General features: G+C 48.1%; 1 protein-coding gene across 1 annotated transcript in view; it reads left to right on the top strand.

Moving 5' to 3' along the window:
• The window catches only part of LOC137428877 (CTD small phosphatase-like protein), a gene marked incomplete in the record, with an annotated part of 53,411 nt that overhangs the window by 24,697 nt on the left and 9,431 nt on the right, over positions 1-19,283 (top strand). The window contains 1 exon segment of the mRNA XM_068118725.2: positions 13,823-13,915. Coding sequence (XP_067974826.2) covers positions 13,823-13,915 — 93 coding nt within the window.

Genomic DNA, 19,283 nt, shown 5'->3' with positions numbered 1-19,283 from the left:
CGGACAAGTAGTTACCGAGCTATGGCGATTTCTTTACCAAACTCCGCAAGCCGTTCGCTTTGGACCAAACCATTTCATGTAAATAGAGGGGGGGGATTGTCACCGTACTCGCAAGCCGTTCGCTTTGGACCAAACCATTTCATGTAAATAGAGGGGGGGCATTGTCACCGTACTCGCAAGCCGTTCGCTTTGGCTTTGCGAATGGACCAAACCATTTCATGTACATAGAGGGGGGGGGGGGGGGATTGTCACCGTACTCGCAAGCCGTTCGCTTTGGCTTTGCGAATGGACCAAACCATTTCATGTAAATAGAGGGCGGGGATATAATTTTAGATATATATATAGTACGGGCATGCCCTAGTATATATAGATACTGTGTGTGTATATATATTGTTACAGACGCGGTTTTAGATGTTAGTTTACCGAGCGGTTTGGTATTACCGCGTCCGCACAGTTACTCCCCGATTAGAACCCTATCCCGCCCGATTCCACTCGACGTTGACCAAGTCGCGCTATGCTAAATCAATGAAGGAAAGGACACAACGGCTGGGATAAATGCAACGACACAAGGGGTACAGTTCTCAAGACCTCCGGAGGAGGATATAATATTGGTGATGCAGAAACGGGTAGATTACACGGTAAGAGGTAAAGCACAGAAAGATGGGCACTTAGACACAGTCTTATCTTATCCCCGACAGACCACAGACAAACGGGACAAGACTGACTTACACAGGGATTGATGGCAAGGAAGGGCAGGCAGTCGATAGCACAAGGTGCACCTTGGCTCAGGGGCAGAATACAGCTCGGTCCAGTCCAGAGATGCGGGGAGGTATCGCAGCGCTCGGTTGGTGGCGTCCTTTTCTCTCCAAGCTGAGGCGCATCTCACGTCACCTCCCTCTCCCTGCGCATGCCCAGCGGGGAGTGACACGCCCTCGGCTCGCCGGCTCCGCCCCAGATGGAATCGGTCCGCCGCTTCCATTGGGTGCGGGGGGTTACCGGGCTCCGCCCTTGACGAGGAGCTGACAGCGAGCCCCTGCGTGGTAACCCCGTCGGAGCACATGTTCAATGGCGGCTAACCAAGCCGGAGTGAGGACGCACACTCCCCGCGCCGCCGCCGCTGTTGTTGTTGTTGTTGTTGTTGTTGTTGTTGTTGTTGTTGTTGTACCATGAGGAAGAGCTGCGGGGAGGTATTGGGAGGTCCTAAACTTTCTAACGGTGCCATACAATCACATTCTGGTGCAACGAAGAGTCAGAATTAATGGAAACGAGTCCTTAACTGACATAGACTAAGAATAACTAGCAAGATGTCCTATAGTTGTCTACGTGAGATGCGGTGAACCTGGATGCGACATTTAAGGGGGGAAATAGGGGAAGGGCGGGGCTACAGAGTGTTGTTTACAGACAATGGGACTAGGGAATGGGGGATTGGGGATAGTTGGGAAGTATTGGGGAAATAGGGGAATATTTACAAGCGGATATGGATGGAGGCCAAATCCCATATCCGCAACATTGCACCCTTCTCTACCTCGGGGCGTCCCGACCCGATAAATTTTTACCTACGTTAGTGTGGCACTCAGATGTAGTTCCCTCTACTATTAACTCAACCCTGAGTGCGACAGTTTTACAGATGTTCACAAATGAGTAAATATGTCCCCCTGTGACGTTGCACCCTTCTCCTCACAGAAACACACCCACAGGATAACCGAATCGCGGAAAGAATCCTCAAACTAAACATACAGCCGGTAGGGAGCATCATTTATACAAGACTACACTGATATTTACACTACGATCCAGGACCTGTTTTTGGAGGAACACATGCAGATGTTATGCATAGAGAGAGCACGCATGCCAGCATCGATACACCAACCCACGAGTGCTCTGTGGCCCTACGGCCTTTAATAATGTGCAGAGCACCCCATCCAAGCACCAAAAGCACCACCCCATTATGTACAGTCAGCACCATCCGGTGCACCAATAAAGTGTTCAATAATCACCGGTGGTGTCGCAGCCGGCCGATGTTCTGCCGCTGGTCTTGCCTTGGAGCCCACTTGGTGTTCTGGCTTCCTTCAAAAATAAAGAAAGGCGCCAACCGCGTCCATTTCTAAATTGTGGCTGTCAGGGGGGCCAACTATAAGTGGTTCACCTGTATGGCATAGGTGCCACGTTGACCCAGAGGTCCATCAACGGGTGGTGCTTGGCCGCAAAAGAACTGCGGTCCATGGTGGGCGGCCACAAAAATTGCGGTCCATATGGTGTATCGATCCAGGCAGCAAGCAGCGAAAGTACAGGCCCACAACTGCGGAGCCAGCACCTCTCTCCCCTCTCTCTCTGCCCCAAAGCCAGATCCTCGGAGGTGGGAGACAAAAGAAGAAGACAAGTGAGTAAGGTGGTAAGGGCGCAAAAGTGCACGCAATACAAGGTGATGCACACTGGGGGCACATGGGAACCAGGTGAGACAGGTACGTTCCTACCGTACGCCCCCCCCCCCCCCCACCAGGTAACCTACATTGCCCCTCCCTTACCCCTTACTGTATCCACAAAACACAACACTACCCATAAACATCTACTTTACAAATCAACAAACGTCCCTACTGTCTTCCCCGTTCCTCCCATAAACCAAATTCGTCTTCTCTCCCTCCTAACCAATCAAATTTGCCATTTCCAACTCTCATCACAATTTGCCATCTCCAACTCAACATCAAAATTTGCCATCACCAATTCATCATCAGTCCCTCCTAAGGAGGGAGAGATGGAATCACCCCAATGTCTCATGCACGTCGTGATGCGTCTCACAAATCCAACAGCAATTCTCATTTCCTGCAACACAAAACAAAGGAACACAGGTGTGGAGTCATCATCATCACCTCAGGTAAGTCGCTGCGTATGGTGCGACAGGTTCATCAATCCTAACTATTTCCTAAATGACTTTAACAACTTTACATTACCCGGGGTCTTTCCCTGCCAATCCATTGGCCAACTTACACTATGGGTTCTAAAAACCAATTCCCATTGACCAAACTGTGGTGCTTCTCAATTTGGGGTCTCACTCCCCCGATTCAACACTCGGTGCTCTCGCACAATTTCTGGGCTGTGACGTGTAGCTCTCCCAGCAGGTCTACCCACCTGCACACCTCCACCACTGTAGTTGCCACCCGAGCTTACCTGCTCCTCACCCTAACCTAACTAACTGGGGAAGGCCCTCTCGCACTCTCACCCCCTCAGTGCCCTCTCTGGCACGGGCTGCCCGATCCACACCCGGGATCCTCAGGCACCCACTGACACTAACGGCTCCCAGAGCCCACCTGCGGCCTCACCTGGCCAACATCCTCACAGTGGTGGAGTGCCCAAACCAACTACACACACTAACAGGCTACACGCCCAGCCATTTCCACAACACTAATGCACCCATCCACAATACCATTCTGCAACCGCACCACAAATGCCAATATCCACCCACAATTTACCTATACCCTCTACCTAACACTTACACTACCCGCCCCGGGTACTCGTGAAAGGGGTCCACTCTTCCCCCATCCACACCTTCGCACCATGCACACCACTCCGTACCACTTACTCCAACTCTCTCCACACCACTCATTCTCTGCTCCATGTATTCCACACACCTGTACTTGCACACCTGTGCTCTCATACCTGGTGCCACCTGCACCCTTCTCTCCCCCAAGCGCATTCGCGCTGATCCACAACACTCACTGCTCCACACACCTGTCCAGTTCTCACACAGCATCATCTCATCTAACTACTCCCCTCTGAAACTTGCGCTTCCCAGTCGTCCCTTTAAACTATTGCGCTCCCTCGTCATTATCATCCACACTAAACTACCTGCGTCCCCACTACAGGTATCAGTCACTATCTAACCTTAGCGTCACCTAATGTCATCTTCGCTAGATCCCTACAATATAACCAAGCCCTCCCTGGCTCGGTTGTCATAGCCACCCCATAAACTATTGCGCATTTGCCCCACCTGTGAGGGATGGTGGATTTGCCATCCCACCACATCGGGGGTCTCTCACTATAAATTTTGCTCGTCCAAATTCCAACCAATTCAAAAATTTTCCATTTACTGCCAATTCTACCCACTATTATAAATTTCGTATCAAATCACGATCACTATCACTATCACTCGTCTACTTATTACATCCTCTCGGTTCGCCAATTCCCTTCCAAAGCTCGGCTTCGTACAGCCGAGCAATGAACGCGGGTTCTTTGGTGCCAGCGGCTGGATACGTCCCGCATTCGGTGCAGGGAAGGAGGTTTACCCGGGCCGAGATCCCACGCACCATCTCGGCACGGAGCCATCCCATGGCCCGATCTCGACCTGCCGGAATGCCTCAACAAAAAGTGGTCGCCATGACGACCCTTCCTATCGGGCTGCCCGCTCCGCCTAGTGGAGCCCGGACGCGGCCGTTCCAAGCGAGGCACAGCGTGGATCGCGTACGGCGGTTCTTTCGAAACCACCGTGGTTCGGATCCCCGCTGGTCCTCGCGGCACGCGAAGCTGCCCGACGCGCACCGAGGGCCCGATTCGGCTATAAGTCGTTCTAACCTCTAACCCGGTTACCGTCGATGCTTCACCTGCATGCTTACATGCATACGCTACCCCTTTCTTGCTCATACCTCCAGCGGTTCCCATGCTCCTCGTACCTTTCCTTACACACCTCGGTACACTCATTCCGCTCACCGACTTGGTCACACACCTGCCCACCGAACACCTTGGCACACATTCGTCGCTCGCACACCTCACCAACACACCTCTTCGCGCCCCTTCCTCGGTCACCTCCTCTGTGACAATTACAGGTGTGCTTTCATTCGCACACCCAACCACGTGCCTCACGACCAACTCAAGTGTGCATTCCCACACACGCTCTACCATTCCAGGTGTGCATCCTCGCCCACCTGTCACAACCAACTCACGCTCCGTGCCACTCTCACCACTCTCACCACCACTCTTGACAGCGCACTCACCCTTACTCCCGACAGCGCACTCTTTCCTCATGCACCTGTCCGTTACACACCTTTCTCGTGCACACTCTTGCGCACACTCTCCCGTCACACCCTCTGTAACACTCACCACAGGCGTGCATTCTTCCTTGCCTTTGACAGCGCACTCTTTCCTCATGCACCCGTCCGTTACACACCTCTCTCGCGCACACTCTCCCGTTACACCCTCTGTAACACTCACCACAGGCGTGCATTCTCCCTTTACACCCTCCGTAACACTCCTCACCACGCGCTTCCATGTGCTCCCTCGCACACGCGCTACGACCGACTCACTCTCGACAGCACCCTCACTCCTTGGCACGCACTTTTTCCTCATACACCCCATAGTCGGACTTTCTCACACACCTCCTTTTTCGCACACCAGACCTGTCGCACACTTCACCAACGGCCTCTCACGAACACCCGGGTCCATCTCGACCCCCAAGCTTATTAAATCACCTGGCGCATCATACGCACGACCATATTGGTCACCACTTACACCGGGTCCTCTTCCTCTTCGCTTCTCCTCCATCACCTGCGAATCCCTCATCCGGTTAATGAGCACATCATCACGATCCGAACACAGACTTTGGACCAATTCTTTTACTTCCTCCTTTATCTCTTTCTTATCCTCTCTCCGTCGCTTCTTAATTTCGCTTACCCCTTCTTCCACTTCTTCTAATTTCTGCTTCACCTCTTTTATTTCCCGGTACGTCTCCTCAAGTTCGTCCTCTAAGGCTACCTTGACCGTTTCCATGTGCGTCCTCACCTGCCGGTCCTTCTTTTTTTTTTTCTTTTTTTTTTTGTATACAAGATCGAGGCTCGTGAAAGAGCGAACATTAATCACACAGAAAGACAAACAGACACATAAAACAAATAACATCGGGAGCGGTAGACAAGATGGGGAGAGAGGGGGAAGGACACAAACACAACATTTGAGAGCAGGGGCCGAGAGACATGGAGACATCGAGAGATCTGTGGGAGGGAGAGGGCTTTGGGGGGGAGGCATGTGAAGGGGGGGAGGCATGTGAAGGGGGGGGGGGGGGTGGGAGAGGTATAAACATATGGACACTGCCAGGATTTCCAGGAAAGAAGTTGGAATTTCAAACAAGGTGGATCTGGGGTGAATTAGTGGGGGTAGAAAAGATCAAGGTTATGGATGGGGGAAGATAAGAGATGGTGGTGAACAGCTGTTTTAAAGACCTGGAGGGAGGAGAGGGATTGAAGGGAGTGTGGGAGTTTGTTCCACAGGCGGGAGAAAAGAGGAATGAAAGAGTGAAGGTGAGCAGAGAGCCGAGATTTCGGCAGTTTAACCATCAGAGGGTTGCTGGCAGATCTTGTGCGACCTGTAGGAATATTTGGGGGACAGAGCACAGAGAGAGCTGGGGGAGCAAGGCCGGAGAGGAGTCGGTAGAAGACAGAAAGGCCACCTACCTGCCTGCGGTGAGTGAGTGAAAGGCCCTCAGAGATAGCTTCATCGCGGGAGATTCCAATGATTTTGAAAGCTTTGGATTCAACAGCGTGAAGCCGAGCCAGGTGTGAGGCAGGAGCACCAGCCCATAGGGGAGAACAGTATTCCATTGAGCTGCGGATGAAAGCCTTGTATGTGGTGAGGAGCTCAGGTGTGCCGAGGAAGGACTTCGCACGACGGAGGATGCCCAGTCGGCGACTGGCTTTGGAGGCCAGCTTGGAAATGTGGTTTTCCCAAGAAAGATCATGGCAGATAGTGAGACCCAAAAGCTTGAGTGACAGAACTTCTTGGAGAGGATTGTTGAGAAAGTAGATGGGAGGGTTGTCCAGTCGATCTTTTCGGAGAGACATAGTAAGAGAGTGAGATTTGTCAGGATTGAAAGACATGTTCCACTTGTTTGACCAGTCTGTGATTTTGTCCAGGTCTTCAGAGAGTGAGGAGGCTGCAGACTGCCGATCTGAGGGAAGAGGAATGGAGCGGCAGAGAGTGGAGTCATCAGCAAAGAGATAGAGAGGATTTTCCAGAGAGTCAGAGAGATCATTGATAAAGACCAGAAAAAGCACAGGGCCCAGCACACTTCCTTGGGGAACTCCAGCCTGAACAGGAAGGGGAGATGAGAGAAATCCATTCAGGGCCACACGTTGACTACGACCAGAGAGGAAGTCCGCAAGCCATGCATGGAGATTTCCATGGATACCATAGGAGGAGAGTTTGGTGAGCAGAGCTGGGTGCCAGACCGTATCAAAGGCCCTTGATATGTCAAGGGAGACAGCTCTGATTTCCTGTTTGGCATTGAGGACCTCCATCCATTGTTGAGACAGCAGAAGCAGCATGTCCAGAGTAGAGTGACCTGGTCTGAAACCAAATTGATGATCAGAGATCAAGCCATTGGAGAAGAGGAAAGATTTCATATCCGAAGCAATGATGGATTCCATGACTTTGCTGATAATTGGGAGCAGGCTGATTGGTCTGTAGTTGCAAGGATCTGTTTTTGCACCTTTTTTGTGTAAAGCGGTAATGTTAGCTGATTTCCAGGATGCTGGCAGATGACCTTGAGCAAAGGATAGGGTGAAAAGAACAGAGAGAGGGTGAGATAGAGCGGCAGAGCAGGATTTTAGGACCCGTGGGCTGATGCCGTCTGGTCCAGTTGCAGAATCAGAGTCGAGGTTTGACAAAAACTCCTCCACCTTGTCAGGAGAGAAGGACACAGAGTCCAGGAGCAGTTGGGTTCGACTGGGAAAGGTGGGAACAGAGAGAGATGGGTTTGGGACTAAGGATTTTGAGGCGAACACAGAGTTGAGGCATTCGGCTTTGTCACGTGCGATGTCAACTGTGTGGCCAAACATTACAGTCCCCTTTCTTTAGGGTCCACTTTACAGTCCCCTTTCTCACCTCCTTCTCCATGCGCTCCTTACAGTGCCTTACAGTCCGGGGTAGAAGGGAAAAAACCAAGAGCCAAGCAAAACACGCTTAAGTTAATAAAACACCGACGGGGGTACAACTACAAGGCCACACACGAGGAGCAGAACACGATTAATTAAATACGAGTTACAGGAAATTCAAACCAAAACTAACTATAATCAAACAATATCGCATGGACGATAAAATAACGAGTTGAAATTTGACAATCTATCTGGGGAAATGGGGGAGAAACACGTGGTCGAAGAACGAACGAACAAATAAGAATGAATAAACGAATGAGCACAGAGAAGGTAATGTCTTTTTTTTTTGTTTTTTTGAGTTGAGATTTACATAAGGAAGTAGGCTTTGGGGTGGAAAGACTGCGAAAACAGAGAACGAAAGTTATTGGATCACAAACGACAGGCGCTGAGAGAAAAACAAAGCCTCAAGGTTGTACAGTGTACACTGTACAAGACCTCAAGACGACACGAATTAACACGATTTTCAATACAGGTATGAAAGATTTGCACCGAAAATCTTTGACGGGACAATATACGTACATACACCATAAAAGAAATACAGTTATAACGAAAATACAAATTGGAACAATTACTTAACTTCGATTTCGATGGAGAGCGTGGAGAGCTGCGAAAAAACGAACCATCGCCAGCAAGACCGGAAACGGAAACTTCGTCTCCATTACCTCTGTCACCTCGTCCAACCTCGTTGTCAGTGCCTCACGTACCATCTGACATTCCCTCTTCGTCGCTATCAAGTCGTCTTTTAGTTCTTTCTGTGTCGCTTTTAACCCTCCTAGTACCGCAGTGTTCCTTTGAACCTGCTCCGTTAGTCCTTTTTGTCCCTCCGTCAGCTGTTCCACCTCCTGCGTCAGGTCCTCTATGCCCCCTTGTAACTTTACAGTCCCCTTTCTCACCTCCTTCTCCATGCGCTCCTTACAGTGCCTCACCTCCTCGCGCACCCCTCCGACCTCCTCACTCACACCTCTTCTGATCTCTTCTCCCATCACTTGCATCTCCTGCCCAGATGCCACCCTCATCTGCTCCATTTCCTCCCTGTGAGCATCCAGTTTGGTTTCTACCCCCATTCTGACCCCCTCTATCTGCTGCCCCATTTGTTTAACTTCCCTTTCCGCTTGGTCCCTCATGTGCCTCAATTTGCCTTCCATACTGTTTTCTAACCCCTCTAACCCCTTTTGCATCCCTTCCATTTGATTCTCTTGAGCGGCCATTCTGTTTTCTACCCCCATTAACCCCTCCTGTATTTCCCCATATCTATTGTCTAATCCCTCTATTCTACTCCCTAACCCTCCGATCTGGGCCCCCATGTCCTCCCTCAATTTCTCGCTATTGGACCCCATCCTTTGTTCTAACCGTTGGCTACTGGCCCCCATGTCCTCCCTCAATTTCTCGCTATTGGACCCCATTTCGCCCTCCAATCGCTCACTATCAGCCCTCATTTGCTCACTATTCTGGGCCATAAGGGCCTTCATTTGTATTTTAAAAAGGTCCAAATCTACCAGCGGCGCTACTACGGTCGCGGGCGCGGTCGCTGTGGCCATGTGCGAGGCGCCATTTTGCGCGCCCGTCACCTCGTGCGCGAGGACGCGATTTTGCGACCCTGCCACCCTCACTGCTTCGCTCTCCTCATGTCCCTCAATTTCGTCCTGGATCGACCCTGCCTCACTCTCCTCTACCGGAACCCAGCCGTCTTGATCCGCCATAGCGCGACTTTCAAAATTCGGGTTTTTATTTTTGTAAAACACAATCAAATTTCGCCGTTAATAATTTCGAGCGCGTGAAGCGCGCTTCGGGTCCGATCTCACTCCTCGACACCAATTGTTACTGTATAACACAATTGGTGTTCCAAAATTTGGGCCTAACAAATTTAGTCCCAGGTCCGAATCCAACTCCTGACAACCAATTGTTACAGACGCGGTTTTAGTTGTTAGTTTACCGAGCGGTTTGGTATTACCGCGTCCGCACAGTTACTCCCCGATTAGAACCCTATCCCGCCCGATTCCACTCGACGTTGACCAAGTCGCGCTATGCTAAATCAATGAAGGAAAGGACACAACGGCTGGGATAAATGCAACGACACAAGGGGTACAGTTCTCAAGACCTCCGGAGGAGGATATAATATTGGTGATGCAGAAACGGGTAGATTACACGGTAAGAGGTAAAGCACAGAAAGATGGGCACTTAGACACAGTCTTATCTTATCCCCGACAGACCACAGACAAACGGGACAAGACTGACTTACACAGGGATTGATGGCAAGGAAGGGCAGGCAGTCGATAGCACAAGGTGCACCTTGGCTCAGGGGCAGAATACAGCTCGGTCCAGTCCAGAGATGCGGGGAGGTATCGCAGCGCTCGGTTGGTGGCGTCCTTTTCTCTCCAAGCTGAGGCGCATCTCACGTCACCTCCCTCTCCCTGCGCATGCCCAGCGGGGAGTGACACGCCCTCGGCTCGCCGGCTCCGCCCCAGATGGAATCGGTCCGCCGCTTCCATTGGGTGCAGGGGGGTTACCGGGCTCCGCCCTTGACGAGGAGCTGACAGCGAGCCCCTGCGTGGTAACCCCGTCGGAGCACATGTTCAATGGCGGCTAACCAAGCCGGAGTGAGGACGCACACTCCCCGCGCCGCCGCCGCTGTTGTTGTTGTTGTTGTTGTACCATGAGGAAGAGCTGCGGGGAGGTATTGGGAGGTCCTAAACTTTCTAACGGTGCCATACAATCACATTCTGGTGCAACGAAGAGTCAGAATTAATGGAAACGAGTCCTTAACTGACATAGACTAAGAATAACTAGCAAGATGTCCTATAGTTGTCTACGTGAGATGCGGTGAACCTGGATGCGACATTTAAGGGGGGAAATAGGGGAAGGGCGGGGCTACAGAGTGTTGTTTACAGACAATGGGACTAGGGAATGGGGGATTGGGGATAGTTGGGAAGTATTGGGGAAATAGGGGAATATTTACAAGCGGATATGGATGGAGGCCAAATCCCATATCCGCAACAATATATATAAATGCAAGTCTCCTGTTTGCATCTGATCGGGGTAAACGTTGTAACCACAACACGTACAATGCTGAATCGTACGCCATTTGAGAGCTCTTGGGTCCAAATAGTGAATGTGGGGGTTCAAAATTATTGTTATTGATGCAATTTCGAGTTTTATTCATTTTTCTTGCGCAAATGGTGTATATGCGCAGTCATTGGTTTGCATGTATACAGGAAGTTAAAAAAAAATCGATACAATAAATACTCGGTCCTCTCACGTCTCAAATCTATACAATGCAATAAATCGTCTTACTCGCTCTGGGTTTTCATTTTTCTCTGCAGAATGAACAATTCTTTCCACACTTCCAACACTGTCGTACAATGGTTCGGCATTTTGACATGTATTATAATCTGGGCAGTGCTGTCAGGATGGCCTGGAGGTACACACGCTCGACTATAAGCTGTTTGTCCTGGGTTAGAATCCCGTCCCGGGTATAAGCTGTTTGTCCTGGGTTAGAATCCCGACCCAGCTATAAGCTGTCTGTCCTGGGTTAGAATCCCGACCCAGCTCTAAGCTGTCTGTCCTGGGCTAGAATCCCGTCGCAGCTATAAGCTGTCTGTCCTGCGTTAGAATCCCGACCCAGCTATAAGCTGTCTGTCCTGCGTTAGAATCCAGTCGCAGCTATAAGCTGTCTGTCCTACGTTAGAATCCCGACCCAGCTATAAGCTGTCTGTCCTGCGTTAGAATCCCGACCCAGCTATAAGCTGTCTGTCCTGCGTTAGAATCCAGTTGCAGCTCTAAGCTGTCTGTCCTGCGTTAGAATCCCGACCCAGCTATAAGTTGTTTGTCCTGCGTTAGAATCCCGACCCAGCTCTAAGCTGTCTGTCCTGGGCTAGAATCCCGTCGCAGCTATAAGCTGTCTGCCCTGCGTTAGAATCCCGACCCAGCTATAAGCTGTCTGTCCTACGTTAGAATCCCGACCCAGCTCTAAGCTGTCTGTCCTGCGTTAGAATCCCGACCCAGCTATAAGCTGTTTGTCCTGCGTTAGAATCCCGACCCAGCTCTAAGCTGTCTGTCCTGGGCTAGAATCCCGTCGCAGCTATAAGCTGTCTGTCCTGCGTTAAAATCCCGACCCAGCTATAAGCTGTCTGTCCTGCGTTAGAATCCAGTCGCAGCTATAAGCTGTCTGTCCTGCGTTAGAATCCCGACCCAGCTCTAAGTTGTCTGTCCTGGGCTAGAATCCCGTCGCAGCTATAAGCTGTCTGTCCTGCGTTAGAATCCAGACCCAGCTCTAAGTTGTCTGTCCTGGGCTAGAATCCCATCGCAGCTATAAGCTGTCTGTCCTGCGTTAGAATCCCGACCCAGCTCTAAGTTGTCTGTCCTGGGCTAGAATCCCGTCGCAGCTATAAGCTGTCTGTCCTGCGTTAGAATCCCGACCCAGCTCTAAGCTGTCTGTCCTGGGCTAGAATCCCGTCGCAGCTATAAGCTGTCTGTCCTGCGTTAGAATCCCGACCCAGCTCTAAGTTGTCTGTCCTGGGCTAGAATCCCGTCGCAGCTATAAGTTGTCTGTCCTGGGCTAGAATCCCGTCGCAGCTATAAGCTGTCTGTCCTGCGTTAGAATCCAGTCGCAGCTATAAGCTGTCTGTCCTGCGTTAGAATCCCGACCCAGCTATAAGCTGTCTGTCCTGCGTTAGAATCCAGTCGCAGCTATAAGCTGTCTGTCCTGCGTTAGAATCCCGACCCAGCTATAAGCTGTCTGTCCTGCGTTAGAATCCAGTCGCAGCTATAAGCTGTCTGTCCTGCGTTAGAATCCCGACCCAGCTATAAGCTGTCTGTCCTGCGTTAGAATCCCGACCCAGCTCTAAGCTGTCTGTCCTGGGCTAGAATCCCGTCGCAGCTATAAGCTGTCTGTCCTGCGTTAGAATCCCGACCCAGCTCTAAGTTGTCTGTCCTGGGCTAGAATCCCGTCGCAGCTATAAGCTGTCTGTCCTGCGTTAGAATCCCGACCCAGCTCTAAGCTGTCTGTCCTGGGCTAGAATCCCGTCGCAGCTATAAGCTGTCTGTCCTGCGTTAGAATCCCGACCCAGCTCTAAGCTGTCTGTCCTGGGCTAGAATCCAGATCCAGCCATAAGCTGTCTGTCCTGGTGTTTTACATGCAGGGAGATTCATCAATGTGTTTGCCGTCCCTCAGATAGATGTTAAACGGGTGTCCCGTGTGTTGGCATTAGTTGATGGACTTTGAAGATCTCACGGTGTCCTTCGCGAAGTGTAGACGAGCTATCGCCAGCACCACGAACAAATTGCAAATTCCTGCTTTACTCCACATGGGCACTGCATCAGCTGCACCGCCATGCCCTCAGCCAATGATGCTACTCGCAGACTTGTGCTGCATATGAATGAAGTAGTAGTAATCCGATGATACTCCAGAATTAGCTGTTCAACGTATTTGATGTTTAATTGACAGCAGGTAGTTGCATGTGAGAACGCTCTAAAGTCACGGACCAGTTCACAGCCATTTGTGAACTCTTTGCACCATTCAAACGCACAACGGTGCGAAACACACGCACCACCAAATTGTGTGAATAGCCTCTCGTGAATTTCAGATTGTTTGACGAGGAACTTGATGATGTCCCTCTCTTCCACAGTACACCTCACTTTTGGCCACCATCTTGGCCTCTCCCAGAATGCTTTGAGTGGAATTGATGTTGCTTCCTGTTTACCTTGTCCATGGTGGACAATTTATTTTGTACGGAATCTCAGCATTGAACAATTATTTCTGCATGGTCTTCGACGTAAGATCCACGTCAACTTAAACTACCCTCAAACAAAGTTTGTCTTCAATATCCAGTGTTGCATTTAGTCCAATGCCTTGCAATGTTGTTGTTTGGGATTATGAAACTTCATTTTTTTCCTTTTTTGCGTGCCAACCGCAGGTCTACGTACTCAAAAGGCCATTTGTCGACGAGTTTCTTCAACGAATGGGGGATCTCTTTGAGTGCGTTCTCTTCACTGCCAGTCTGGCAAAGGTATGAACGTCGTTTTCTATCATGACGCTGTGTTATGCATGAAGCAACTAGATGGGCTCCTATGAGTGAGCAGGCCCTTTCCAGGATTTTCAGGAATTATGTACAAAACGGAAAGATAGTGAGGCCGCCTGGGGATACCAACATGGGCCAAGATCATGTCCAAGATTCACACTCCCACTAGGCGGCTCAATATGACACACATTTACTCCTCAGTCACATTTGCTCTACGGCTAGGATACGGCGGCCGTACCCCCCCTAAATTGACAGAAACGAGCGGCGGCCGCAGAGTTTCTGAGGTGGCCTCAGGGTGGCCCTAGGGCGTATGGCTATCTTTTACAGGCCGTAGGGGTCGCCGTGGAATTATAGCGCGGAGTTAAAACTTTTTTCATTTCTCGGTCGGCCGTAGCAATTCGACAAGCCGTAGCCATGACAACTGAAAGTGCTGTTATACATATGAAAAAGAACTGGTATATATACCCACTCGTTACCGTCCGTCTGGCCGCACGTTCGCCTTAGGGCCCCCCTGCGGGCACCTTGAGGCTACCTTGCGTCTGCCTTGAAAATTATATGGCCACCGCAGGGACACCCTAAGGTCACCGTGCGACATCAAATCAAAGACCGTACGGCACCCCCACGTTTTCGGTCTCCACAATTTCTAAATACCCCGTGCGGCTACCCGAAAAATAAAAACATATATGACTGCTACATTGTGTGACCGTGGAAATACTGCGGCCGCCCTATAATTGCTAGTGGCCGTAGATTTTTTAGACCCTACGGCCGCCGAGCCAAATGTGACTGAAGCATTACAGAGAGAGAATTGGGTTCATCACATGACACCCTCTCCCCCCACCCCCTCGGCTTGACCTTTTGCCCCCTAAATTATTCTCATGCACACCACAAGTACAACCACCAGTTTTCAACTCATTCCTTCCAGCGGTTCAGGAGAGCATAGAAGTTGAACTCGTAAACAAACACAAAAAATACACAAACAATCCACCAACATAGCCCACAAACATACAAACTCACAAACAAACTCACAAACAAAATGCACAAACAAATAAACACACAAACAAACTCATAAACAAACAAACAAACTCATAAACAAACAAACAAACCCATAAACAAACAAACAAACTCATAAACAAAACGCACAAACAAATAAACACACAAACAAACTCATAAACAAACAAACAAACCCATAAACAAACAAACAAACAAACTCATCAACAAACAAACACACACAAACAATCCACAAACCCACAAACAAACTCATAAACAAACAAACTCAAAAACAAACAAACTTATAAACTAGATGGTATTCAATATGATCCAATATATTCTCTGATGCAATATGGCTGCCAGACCACGTGAGCGATGACGTCATAAATTTATATTCTCTAATATAATTGTTGCATAGATCACGCTTAATAAATTTCAAACTGATCAGACTAAGCATTGTCCCTGTCGAATTATGACGTCATAATTATGGCACCAATGATGTCATCATTAAACGTTTCAATTTTTTCCATATAGTGGTTTTGGAGATATAGAGGTGCAACGTTTTTTGGTTTTTCCAAGATGGCCCCTGTACACATGACTTATGACGTCATGATTATCATTAAAATATTCTACAGGAGGAGGCACTCCTATGGTGAAAATTTTGTGTCCATCAGACCAACAGTTGCTCAGAATTTTTTTAAAATAATGATCGGATAAGTGTTGTACTTGTCGAATTATGATATCATAATGAAGGCACCGATGACATCATCATTAACATATCTTATTCCCAATGGGGAGTAGTTGACAATGAGCCAGATCTTAATTTTTTCCATGGAGTGGTTTCAGAGATAGAGGTGTGAAGTTTTTCCAAGATGGCGCCTGTACCACGTGACCTATGATGTCATAATCGTCATTAAAATATTATACAGGTGGAGGCGCTGCTATGGTGAAAACTTCATGTCAATCGGACCAAGAATTACAGAGAAAAGAATTCATACTGATCGAATCAAGCGTTGTACTTGTCGAATTATGATGTCATAATTAAGGTACCGATGACATCATCATTAAGATATCTTATTCCCCAAGAGGAATACTTGACAATGAGCCATGTTTCAATTTTTTTTTCCATGGAGTGGTTCCGGAGATAAAGAGGTGCAACCTTTTTAGATTTTTCCAAGTTGGCGTCTGTTCCACGTGACCTGTGACGTCATAATTATGAATAAAAAAATTATACAGGTAGAGGCGCTCCTATCATCAAAATTTTGTGTCAATTGGACCAACAGTTGCCAAGAAAATGAAAATGTACGCACCCGAATGCCTAACCCTGCTTTTCGCTTTGCGAGCGTAAAGTGATAAACAAATAAACACACAAAAACAAACAAACTCATAAACAGACACACAAACAAACAAAACACAAACAAACAAACTCATAAACAAACACACCCACAAACAAACTCATAAATGAACAAACCCACAAACAAACTCATAAACGAACAAACCCACAAAAAACAAACTCATAAACAAAGACACACAAACAAACACACTCATAAACAAAGACACACATAAACAAACAAACCCACAAACAAACTCGTAAACGAACAAACCCACAAACAAACTCGTAAATGAACAAACAAACTCATAAACTAACAAACCCACAAACAAGCTCAAAAACAAAGAAACTCATAAACGAACAAATGCACAAACAAACAAACGCATAAACAAACTCGAGCGGCACTCAGTAGAGAGCATACCTCCACCTGGTTGGCCAAATTACTCAATGGTGAAGAATCGCTTAAAAAATTATACGAGCTGGATCCGGATGTTCACCAAAATTGAATCGAATTGTCCTTGTCAAACACCCAACCGGTCCACCAAGTTTCGTCCAAATCCATCCACAACCTTTTGAGATATCCTGCTATGTATCGTTTTTGTCCCCATCTCCCAATGGTGAAGAATCACTTTAAAAATTCTAGTGGCCAGATCTGAATCTTCACCAAAATCTAATCATTTCGTCCTTGTCACATACACTTCATCTCTGCCAAATTTCGTCCGAATCCGTCCACAACGTTTTGAGATATTTTGTTCACAGACAAACAAACAAACAAACAAACAAAAAATCGGTCAGAGACCGAGGACTTGCCGGAATGTACTTTTTTATCGGCCATTTTGGATCATTAAAAGTAAATAATGACCTCTGCCAAAGTTCAAACGACGTGGGTTTAATCTCTACATGAGAGAATTCCACATAGTCACGTGAAAAAGTAAGTACACCCCATGTGAAGTTTTGACGTTTTCAACATATTTCAACATACAGCTATTTGATCTTCATTTCAACAATATTGATAGATAAAGGTGATATAATATAACAAATATCATGAAACATTTACATTTTGTAGTCCATTGTATAATTTAAATAAACATAAATGCAAATTTCGCATGTGGAAAAAGTAAGTGCACCCCTACATTTATCACTACTTCAAATACCTAAAATTAGAATCAGGTGCACCAGCTCAGGTGCAAATGATTAGAACATCACCAGAGAGGATCTTGGAGGAACCTGTCTTATTTAAACCTCAGACATTTAGTTTGGTTTGCTCTTTGTTGTTGAAGTGTGCGGCATCACCATGCCTAGATCAAAAGAGCTCTCTGAGGCCTTCAGATAGAAGGTTATACAGTCACGTGAAAAAGTAAGTACACCCCATGTAAAGTTTTGACTTTTTCAACATGCAGCTATTTGATCTTCATCTATCTATAATTCCAGTAATGTGTGTGTGTGTGTGTGTGTGTGTGTGTGTGTGTGTGTGTGTGTGTGTGTGTGTGTGTGTGTGTGTGTGTGTGTGTGTGTGTGTGTGTGTGTGTGTGTGTGTGTGTATGTCTGTGTGTTTGTCTGTGACCGCTGTTTCTCGACGACCACGGGTCCGATATACTTGAAACTTGCCAGGTATATTGCTGGGGACCCGAGGATGTGCCTTTTCAAGGTTTTAAATTAATCGGAGAAGTAGTTACCGAGCTATGTCCAAAAAACGATTCAACCAATCAGAGAGCAGCGAGCTATCACGTGTGCCGAACGTGGCGAACAGACTCTGCCTCGGACGGCACATTTGAGAGCGTATTCATTTATTTCCCGTCGGCAAACTATGTTGGCGTTCAACTATGTTTTAAAACTAATTAAAACTAATTTGCGATTCATCGTAACTGCGATATGCGACCTTCCGGACAGTGAAGACTGCACTTCCGGCAGCCAATCACAGAACGCGTTGTTGCGTAGGCGTGGCCGATGTGAGAGCGAGCCGAGCCGAGCGCGTGCGCCATTACGGTTCGTAATTCGATTTCTTCCGGAGAAAATAATAATTTCTCGATTTCTTATGCGCATTATTTCTCCCAATTCAGTCAGAGCGAAGGGCGGAAGCGAAGAGCGTTGTTTTTTTTGTTTACGGGCGTACGGGCGTACGGGCGGGGTAGAGCGTACGGGTAGCGTTTTTTTTTTTTTTTTGGCAAGGAACGGGCACCCACGTACGGGCATGCCCTAGTCTATCTATAATTCCAGTAATCTCTGTGTGTGTGTGTGTATGTCTGTGTGTTTGTCTGTGACCGCTGTTTCTCGACAACCACGGGTCCGATATACTTGAAACTTGCCAGGTATATTGCTGGGGACCTGAGGATGTGCCTTTTCAAGGTTTCATATTAATCGGACAAGTAGTTACCGAGCTATGGCGATTTCTTTACCAAACTCCGCAAGCCGTTCGCTTTGGACCAAACCATTTCATGTAAATAGAGGGGGGGGATTGTCACCGTACTCGCAAGCCGTTCGCTTTGGACCAAACCATTTCATGTAAATAGAGGGGGGGGATTGTCACCGTACTCGCAAGCCGTTCGCTTTGGACCAAACCATTTCATGTAAATAGAGGGGGGGGATTGTCACCGTACTCGCAAGCCGTTCGCTTTGGACCAAACCATTTCATGTAAATAGAGGGGGGGGATATAATTTTAGATATATATATAGTACGGGCATGCCCTAGTTTCAACAATATTGATAGATAAAGGTGATATAATATTACAAATATCATGAAACATTTACATTTTGTAGTCCATTGTATAATTTAAATAAACATGAATGCAAATTTCACATGTGGAAAAAGTAAGTACACCCTTGGCTCTAATAGGTGATATTGCCCCCTTTGGCAGAAACAACCTCAAGTAGGCGTTTCTTATAACTGTCTACCAGTCTCTGACATCGACTGGGAGAAATTTTTGCCCACTCCTCCATGCAGAATTCCTTCAGCTGTGCGATGTTTGAGGGGTTTCTTGCATGCACAGCTCGTTTCAAATCCCCCAACAACATCTCGATGGGATTTAGATCCGGGCTTTG

This window comes from Myxine glutinosa, chromosome 6 (assembly GCF_964187855.1).
Source record: "Myxine glutinosa chromosome 6, kmMyxGlut1.1, whole genome shotgun sequence".
Lineage (NCBI taxonomy): Eukaryota > Metazoa > Chordata > Myxini > Myxiniformes > Myxinidae > Myxine > Myxine glutinosa.
This window is presented reverse-complemented; position numbering and strand designations above follow the sequence as displayed.